Source organism: Schistocerca serialis, chromosome 3 (assembly GCF_023864345.2).
Source record: "Schistocerca serialis cubense isolate TAMUIC-IGC-003099 chromosome 3, iqSchSeri2.2, whole genome shotgun sequence".
NCBI lineage: Eukaryota > Metazoa > Arthropoda > Insecta > Orthoptera > Acrididae > Schistocerca > Schistocerca serialis.
Window position 1 is genome coordinate 957,794,859 of NC_064640.1, and position 9,805 is coordinate 957,804,663.

Consider the following 9,805-nt stretch of genomic DNA (forward strand, 5'->3'; position numbering starts at 1 on the left):
CCCTCAGCATCACCTAATTTAATTAGATCACATTTCATTATCTTCGTTTTGCTTTTTTTGATGTTCATTTTATGTCCTCCTTTGAAGACACTATCAATGCCGTTCAGATATGTTCCAAGTGTGACAGAATTACAATGCCATCGGCAAACCTGAAAATTTTTATTTCTTCTCCATGGATTTTAATTCCTACTACAAATTTTTCTTTTGTTTTCTTTACTGCTTTGTAAGTTATCTCAATGAGCCCACCCGGTTGGCCGTGCAGTCTAACGCACGGTTTTTCGGGCGGGAAGGAGCGCCTGGTCCCCGGCACGAATCCGCCCGGCGGATTTGTGTCGAGGTCTGGTGAACAGGCCAGTCTGTGGATGGTTTTTAGGCGGTTTTCCATCTGGCTCGGCGAATGTGGGTTGGTTCCTCTTATTCCGCCTCAGTTACACTATGTCGGCGAGTGCTGCGCAATCAAGTTCTCCACGTACGCGTACACCACCATTACTCTACTACGCAAACATAGGGGTTACACTCGTCTGGTGTGAGACGTTCCCTGGGGGGTCCACCGGGGGCCGAACCGCACAATAACCCTAGGGTCGGTGTGGGACGGCGGAGGGGTGAAGTGCACTGCGGTAGTCGTCGAGGGGCTGTGGACCACTGCGGCTGCGGCGGGGACGAAGCCTCTCCGTCGTTTCTAGGTCCCCGGTTAACATACAATACAATACAATATCTCAATGAATTTCTATATTATTCCAAAGTTGCAAGGTTCTTTTTGACTCAGCTGGTATTTCTTTTCATCAGAGACCAGCAGCGGATCCCACAGAAGAGAATGAGGCCACCGATGAAATACAAAAAAAAAAAAAATAATATTTTACAATTCTATACGTGGACGGGGAATTCGATGCAACTTACTTTACACAGCGATCGAAGTCTCGTTCGCAGACATGTCACCGGTCAGTAAGTATCGACAATCCCATTACAGACTTTACGTTATCAATCGAACAGTCGTCGGCCGTCGGACTAAGTACCCAAAATGAGAGTGTAGAAGTGTGAGTGTTCGTAAGCTGACCTGCCTTCTGCCAGCGGACCTCGCTGACGGGGTAGCCGGTGACGCGGCAGTGGAAGGCGGCGTCGGTGCGGGCGACGACGCACCGGTTGGCCATGGGCCGCACGTGCGGCGGGCCCCGAACGTGCAGCGGCGCGGCGTGTCGCGCGACGCCGCCGGCGGAGCTGGCCACGCACTCGTAGACGCCCGCGTCCTCCGGCGCCGCCGCCGCCAGCCGCAAGCGGCCCCGCACCGCCGCGCTGCCCTCCTCCACGCTCACCTGCACTCAGGTCCGACGCCCACACGCCGATATTAGGTAGCCGAAATGTTATGTGTCATCGACGATTTTTTCTGTGTACAGGGAAAGCAGAAGAAACATCTTCCAAGTCTCGACGTGGACGAACCATGTAGCTTATTTTTGGTATTCGATGAACGTGATGCGAACTCTATATTTTCATTTTCATATCTATGCACTGCATATTTTTCAAACAACGTCTTTGACAGACGGTATGTTACGCCACAGAAGTTCTCAGTACGAGCAATGCGATCTTTAGCTGTCATCAGTCAGTGCTGGCTGGTGCTCACTTTCGTTGGTGGGGCCCAGGTAAAAAGTTATCAAACTTTATTACGGAATTGTTCTGAAGTGTTCATTATATAACTTTTTGTTTGTGTCATACTGCTGAAACATATTCTAAAGCTGGCCCAAGTGGCCGATCGGTTCTAGGCGCTGCAGTCTAGAACCGCGGGACCGCTACGGTCGCAGGTTCGAATCCTGCCTCGGGCATGGATGTGTGTGATGTCCTTAGGTTAGTTAGGTTTAAGTATCCATGAGTAAACACTTCCGGGCTAAGTTGCCGTGGTCGATCTGTAGAACTTCTTCTCCCTGACGTTTCGTTCTCAACTACGGAGAACATCTTCCGAGGTGAGTCGACGACGTTGTCCGTATTTGAGAACGAAAAGTCAGGGAGAAGAAGTTCTACAGATCGACCACGGCAACTTAGCCCGGAAGTGTTTACTGATGAAGACGCCGGCCGTGAAAGCCTACATGGGATGATAGGTTTAAGTAGTTCTAAGTTCTAGGGGACTGATGACCTCCGCAGTTAAGTCCCATAGTGCTCAGAGCCATTTGAACCATTTGAACAATATTCTAAAGACAGTAAATATCGTAAATATGCAGTTATACACTATTCAGTCACTCGTTGACCACGATGGCACCGAAACAGAGGACGACCGAAGAAAGGCAGAAATACTGAATTCAGTGTTCCGAAACTGTTTCACTGCGGAAAATCGTAACACGGTCCCTGACTTCAGCCGTCGCACGGACGCCAAAATGGAAAATATTGAAATTAACGATATCGGAATTGAAAAACAACTGCTATCACTTAGTAGCGGAAAAGCATCCGGACCAGACGAGATACCCTTAAGATTCTACAGTGATTATGCTAAAGAACTTGCCCCCTTTCTATCAGCAATTCATCGTAGATCGCTGGAAGAACGTAAAGTACCTAGCGACTGGAAGAAAGCGCAGGTCGTTCCCATTTTCAAGAAGGGTCATAAATCAGATGCGAATAATTATAGGCCTATTTCGCTTACGTCAATCTGTTGTAGAATAATGGAACATGTTTTGTGTTCTCGTATTATGACGTTCTTAGATAATACAAATCTCCTTCATCATAACCAACATGGATTCCGCAAACAGAGATCATGTGAAACTCAGCTCGCCCTATTTGCCCAAGAAATTCACAGTGCCGTAGACACTGGCGAGCAGATTGATGCCGTATTCCTGGACTTCAGGAAGGCATTTGATACGGTTCCGCACTTACGTTTAGTGAAAAAAATACGAGCTTACGGAATATCGGACCAGGTTTGTGATTGGATTCAGGATTTCCTAGAAGAAAGAACACAACATGTCATTCTTAACGGTTCAAAATCTGCAGATGTAGAGGTAATTTCGGGAGTACCGCAGGGAAGCGTGATAGGACCTTTTTTGTTTACAATATACATAAATGACTTAGTTGACAACATCGGTAGCTCCGTGAGGCTATTTGCAGATGACACGGTTGTCTACAAGAAAGTAGCAACATCAGAAGACTCGTACGTACTCCAGGAGGACCTGCAGAGGATTAATGCATGGTGCGACAGCTGGCAGCTTTCCCTAAACGTAGATAAATGTAATATAATGCGCATACATAGGGGCAGAAATCCATTCCAGTACGATTATGCCATAGGTGGTAAATCATTGGAAGCGGTAACGACCGTAAAATACTTAGGAGTTACTATCCGGAGCGATCTGAAGTGGAATGATCACATAAAACAAATAGTGGGAAAAGCAGGCGCCAGGTTGAGATTCATAGGAAGAATTCTAAGAAAATGTGACTCATCGTCGAAAGAAGTAGCTTACAAAACGCTTGTTCGTCCGATTCTTGAGTATTGCTCATCAGTATGGGACCCTTACCAGGTTGGATTAATAGAAGAGATAGACATGATCCAGCGAAAAGCAGCGCGATTCGTCATGGGGACATTTAGTCAGCGCGAGAGCGTTACGGAGATGCTGAACAAGCTCCAGTGGCGGACACTTCAAGAAAGGCGTTACGCAATACGGAGAGGTTTATTATCGAAATTACGAGAGAGCACATTCCGGGAAGAGATGGGCAACATATTACTACCGCCCACATATATCTCGCGTAATGATCACAATGAAAAGATCCGAGAAATTAGAGCAAATACGGAGACTTACAAGCAGTCGTTCTTCCCACGCACAATTCGTGAATGGAACAGGGAAGGGGGGATCAGATAGTGGTACAATAAGTACCCTCCGCCACACACCGTAAGGTGGCTCGCGGAGTATAGATGTAGATGTAGATGTAGATTGGCCATTAAAATTGCTACACCAAGAAGAAATGCAGATGATAAACGGGTATTCATTGGACAGTTATATTACACTAGAACTGACATGTGATTACATTTTCACGCAGTTTGGGTGCATAGATCCTGAGAAATCAGTACCCAGAACAACCACAAAAAAATGGTTCAAATGGCTCTGAGCACTATGGGACTCAACTGCTGTGGTCATAAGTCCCGTAGAGCTTAGAACTACTTAAACCTAACTAACCTAAGGACATCACACACATCCATGCCCGAGGCAGGATTCGAACCTGCGACCATAGCGGTCGTGCGGTTCCAGACTGTAGCGCCGTTAACCGCTCGGCCACTCTGGCCGGCCCAGAACAACCACCTCTGGCCGTAATAACGGCCTTGATACGCCTGGGCATTGAGTCAAACAGGGCTTGGATGGTGTGTACAGGTACGTCTGGTGAATGGTGGCCTAGCAACTGGCTCGTCACAATACGCCAGTCACTACTCTTGATGCCGCGCGGGATTAGCCGTGTGGTCTAAGGCGGTGCTACATGCGGTCGTGCATTATCCTGCTGAAATGGAGGGTTTCGCAGGGATCGAATGAAGGGTAGAGCCACGGGTCGTAACACATCTGAAATGCAACGTCCACTGTTCAAAGTGCCGTCAGTGCGAACAAGAGGTGACCGAGGCGTGTAACCAATGGCACCCCATACCATCAGGCCGGGTGATACGCCAATAAGGCGATGACGAATACACGCTTACAATGTGCGGTCATCGCGATGTCGCCAAACACGGATGCAACCAAAAATCTCGTTTTGCCATTCGTGCACCCAGGTTCGTCTTTGAGTACACCATTGCAGGCGCTCCTGTCTGCGATGCAGCTGAAGGGTAACCGCAGCCATGGTCTCCGAGCTGATAGTCCATGCTGCTGCAAACGTCGTCGAACAGTTCGTGCAGATGGTTTTTGTCTTGGAAACGTCCCCATCTGTTGACTCAGGGATCGAGACGTGGCTACACGATTCGTTAAAGCCGTGCGGATAAGATGCCTGTCATCTCGACTGCTAGTGATACGAGGCCGTTGGGATCCAGCACGGCGTTCCGTATTACCCTCCAGAACCCACCGATTCCATATTTTGCTAACAGTCATTAGATCTCGACCAACGCGAGCAGCAATGTCGCGATACGATAAACCGCAATCGCGACAGGCTACAATCCGACCTTTATCAAAGTCGGAAACGTGATGGTACGCATTTCTCCTCCTTACACGCGGCATCACAACAACGTTTCACCAGGCAACGCCGGTCAACTGCTGTTTGTGTATGAGAAATCGGTTGGAAACTTTCCTCATGTCCGTACGTTGTAGGTGTCCCCGAGAAAAGCTAATCATTTGCATATCACAGCATCTTCTTCCTGTCGGTTAAATTCCGAGTTTGTAGCACGTCATCTTCGTGGTGTAGCAATTTTAATGGCCAGTAGTGTAAATATAATCCACGATTTACTGTAGCTAATAATAAAATATATACAGATGTCACTTAACCATTTTTTATCTTTTTTGGTGTGTGTGTGTGTGTGTGTGTGTGTGTGTGTATGTGTGTCTATCTCTCTCTCTCTCTCTCTCTCTCTCTCTCTCTCTGTGTGTGTGTGTGTGTGTGTGTGTGTGTGTGTGTGTGTGTGTCGCCAGCTCTCCTTCTGCTGATGTTCACACCTATTCTAGTTGTGTTTCTTTAGTCTGAATGTGGGATAAAAAGAAAAATGGTGTAACTGTGGCAGGAAACATGTAACTTCTTCCCCATTGGGAATGCTCCAGACAGCAAATATGTGGACCCTCCTAGCTTTTACCTTACGGCCGAGGGCAAGTTCTCCGGGAAAACTCTTGGCTGGGGGTGGTTTCACGCGTATTTTACCAAAGTAGCATGTTAACTAATGAGGTCTGTACCCTGGCAGATTACTTAAACCGTGGTTATAAACACCTATTCTACTGACGGGCGAACATATCAGTTACGCTGTTGCTGAAGTTTTGAATTTCACTGATTTCCTGATTATGAATGGAACAAACAGCCAGTGAGTTCACCCTTTCCTAACCCATATTGTTCCTGAGGAACATTTTAATTCTTTTCAAAGTGCTGAAACTGCGCTCTGCTTCTGCTGTTGTAATACGTGTAGTTAGCGCGATCTGTAGTGTCTTGTGCACTTCACTAAACGATCCTTTAAAGAAATGTTCCACGAGACAGATGAACAGCTCACGAACCGATGTAATGGCTGTAGTCATATGATTGCGATAAATCACTGACACTTCACTTTTCATTTTATCGTTGCAAATAATGAGACCGTAACTTTATGAATATGTACTGACTACAGCGGCTGGAAAATGTTTTCTGAAATAAGAAAACTTCTTTGAATCAATAATTTCCAAGCCTGAATACGTCAGAGTTTTGTAGTTTTCCTTTCAGTTGGTTGGTCACAAAGTCACACAGTACTTCGGCATCCGCTGTCAGATTAGGTTCAGTGCTATATTTGGAATGTTTTCTTGTAGAAGGAAAACTTTCATCTTCATAAACTGGAAACCTTTCAATGTTCTCTCTTATTTCAGAAACAGCTGACTCAAAAATGACATAATGCATTGGATATAGTAATGGCATTTGTACTCCTCATCTGAACTTTGTTATACAACAATTCAACATCTTTCATAATCTCGTAGAAAAAGTTTGGAAGGGACAAAAAATCTGTATCGTGAAATAAATTTCCTAAAGCAAACGCTTCTCTTATTGTAATATCATCCCGAGAATTTTCTTCCTCAATCTTATCAAAACATTCCAATAGGTGTAATTTGGTTTTTCGAACAGTAGTTACTACATGAGCGTGTAAGTTTCATCTATTTGCGAAGAACAAGCATTCTGAATAACGAAATTCATTTGGTGTGCGTAACAGTGATACTTGGCGTATGCAAAAGTACTCTGTATCAGAGTCTGTACACTACCAATACCGCCGATCATTACTGCGGTGCCGTCGTATGCCTGAGCAATGTGATTTTCTCGAATATTGAAAGGTGCCAGACTTCTTTTTAGGATCTCACTAAGTCCACATGTTTTCCTGTCACTAACATTTTCAAAGGAAAGGACTCTTTCAACAGTTGTCTTCCCCTTAATATACGGCAGTAAAATAACAAACTGACTTCTGCGCTTAAGACATATTGTATCATCTGCCTACAGAGAAATAAAAGTGACAGCATTGATGTCCTAAAGCAGTTCTTGAATATAAACTTGATACATACAGTCTAAAACTTCATTTTGTATCGTGTCTGACCTATATTCACACATGGAAGTACTAGATCTGCTCAAGTGATCATCTAACGGTGCTGCGAAGCCTTTCTAGAAGAGATAACAAATCTACGACGTTGCCACAGTTTGCTGACTCCCGTTTCTCATTGTGAGCCCTTAGTGCTAACTATGAGTTCCACAAAACATTAAGCACTCTGCTACTCTGTTTAATATGTGTTTATTCTTCGTAACTAATTCAAAATTATTCAAATGGCTCTAAGCACCATGGGACTTAACATCTGAGGTCATCAGTCCCCTAGACTTAGAACTACTTAAACCTAACTAACCTAAGGGCATCACACACATCCATGGCCGAGGCAGGATTCGAACCCGCGACCGTAGCAGCAGCGCGGTTCCGGACTGAAGCGCCTGCAACCGCTCGGCCACAGCGGCCAACGTAACTAATTCATTGTGTTTCTGAATTCACGTTTTATTCGCCAAATCAATCTGAGCAGCAACGTTAATTGTGCTGAACACTTTGTATTTACGGGTATTAACCAGTGTGGCTTCCAACCTTCCTTCTCCGCTGAAGACCAACTCCTTAACCTCGTCCACCTTCTCTCTCTCCAGCTTAACTCCTGTTGCTCCGCCATTTTTGTTTCCCTCTACCTCCAAAATGCCTATGACCGTGTATGGCATCTCTTTAAACTCCAAACCTATGCCCTGCCTATCAGTTTTGTCCATCTGGTTGCTTCCTTCCTCTCGCGCCGTCCTTCCTATGTCACTCTCCACAACGCCAACTCCCGTATCTTTTATCCCACTGCTGGTGTCCTCCAGGGCTCTGTCCTCTCCCCTCTCCTCTATCTCCTGTACATCGCTGATATGCCCAAGCCACCCCCACCTGTCCACCTTCTCCAATATGCTGATGACACCGTCTTCGTGGCTCTCTATCTTACCCTTCCACGGTCCCAAGGCATCCTCCAAACCTACCTTGACCAGTTCACCACTTGGTGTAACCAGTGGTTCCTTCGTATCAACTTGTCCTAAACCCAGGCAATCATCATAAGCTGCAACACCCGCTACTTCCGTCTCCACGATTTCTACCTCACCATTTATGGTTGTCTCATCCAGCTCACCCCCACACTGAGATACCTTGCCCTCACACTCGTTCGTGACCTCACCTGGACCCCTCATCTCTTGACCATCCAGCAGAAAGCCCATTCCCACCTCCGCCCCCCGAAATTCCTGTCTGGCTGGGCACGGGGATCCTTCTACCATCCTCCACACCTGCAAATCCCTTATCCATCCTATCCTCTGTTATTGCAGCGTTACCTGGATCTCCGCCCCCGCCCCCCCCCCCCCCCCCGGTTTCACAAGGCCCTCCAACTCCTCGAACGCCATGCGTTCTGCCTTGCCTTCTGTATCTGCCTTCCTTCCCCCAAACGACTCCTGTATGACCTCATCTCCTTCCCCCACCTCATCCGTTTCCTCCAACATCTCCGCATCCTTTACACCATCTGCAGGCTTGATCCCCCCACCCCTTAGTTTCCTCGTTCCTCTCCACCCCCCGCACATTGCTGCGTCTCTATCGCTGTATCTCTCTCTCTCTCCACATCCACACCACCCATTGCCTTCATCAGGACAATTTCCAGCACCTTTGTCTTCCGGATGTTGAACTTTGCTGTGACATCTACCCTTCCTTCCAACTGTAACCTTGTCTTGTACCCCACCCCTTCCCAGGGCCCCCTTTATCCTCTCCCCTCTCCTCTCCTTCTCCCAGAGTGGGTTTTCCTCGTGCCCTCCCTGAGTCCCTGCATCCTCTCCTCAGCTGCTTTCCTCTCCTGTCCCTTCCCTCCCCGGCTCTCCTTTGGCACGCCCCCCCCACTTCATCCCCCTTTCTCTCTGCCCCTTCTCGCCTCCTTTCCTCTTCTCCCCTGTCCACCTTCCCCCCCCCCCCCCGCCCCATCAAATCCTCCCTGTTTTTTATTCATTATCAAGTGTGCTGCGTTCGTGTTGTGTTCAGTGCCGTTATACGGTGTCAACTAGTGATGTGGTTTCAATTGTGTGATCGACTTGTATGTAGTCCATGATTGTTCATGTGCTTTTACACTGTGGCCGCCTTTCATGTTGTTCTTACCTTGAGTGTTTTTTATGCGCACATCAAAATTGCCAGCTGTGTTCTTTTAACTTTATGTCGACTTTTAACTGTCCCCCAGTGCATGTCCCCATATTAGTGTGTAATTTAACTTCCATCATCTCCATTTCCAGTAATTTTTATGTCCTCCTTTTTTATTCCCCTTTTTATGTCAGAATCCCCCTTTCTGTATTTTATAAAGTCAATTGGCTGAAGAGTGATGGACTTCCTTTTTTTCCTTTATTGTAATTTCATTCCCCTGCCCCACGGGCAGGGGAATGAAATTACAATAAAGGAAAAAAATGAAGTTCTTTTACTTCCATCGTGCTTGTGTACTCAGCAGACCGAGGAGTTGCACTTGAGCAGCGGAGGTGCACGCATCACTGATGAAGCGCGCTACCTGTGCTTGGCCAGAAGAAGAGCTGTTAAGCTGTACTTGGACTTTCGCCGCAAGAACAAAGTGACAAAAGAGTGGAAGATCACCAGAAATCAGGCCACCAGGAGGTTGCTCAATAGTCTACAGAGAGA

The 9,805-nt window shown here is 46.8% G+C and overlaps 1 protein-coding gene across 1 annotated transcript in view; it reads right to left on the reverse strand.

Annotated features, from left to right (window-relative positions):
• LOC126469630 (Down syndrome cell adhesion molecule-like protein Dscam2) overlaps positions 1–1,159 on the reverse strand; it is a 50,096-nt gene extending 48,937 nt beyond the window's left edge. The window contains exon 1 of the mRNA XM_050096756.1: positions 1,055–1,159. Within this exon, the coding sequence (XP_049952713.1) occupies positions 1,055–1,148 (94 nt within the window). The 5' untranslated portion in view covers positions 1,149–1,159. The remainder of the gene's footprint in view (positions 1–1,054) is intronic.
• Between the last annotated feature and the right edge of the window lie 8,646 nt (positions 1,160–9,805).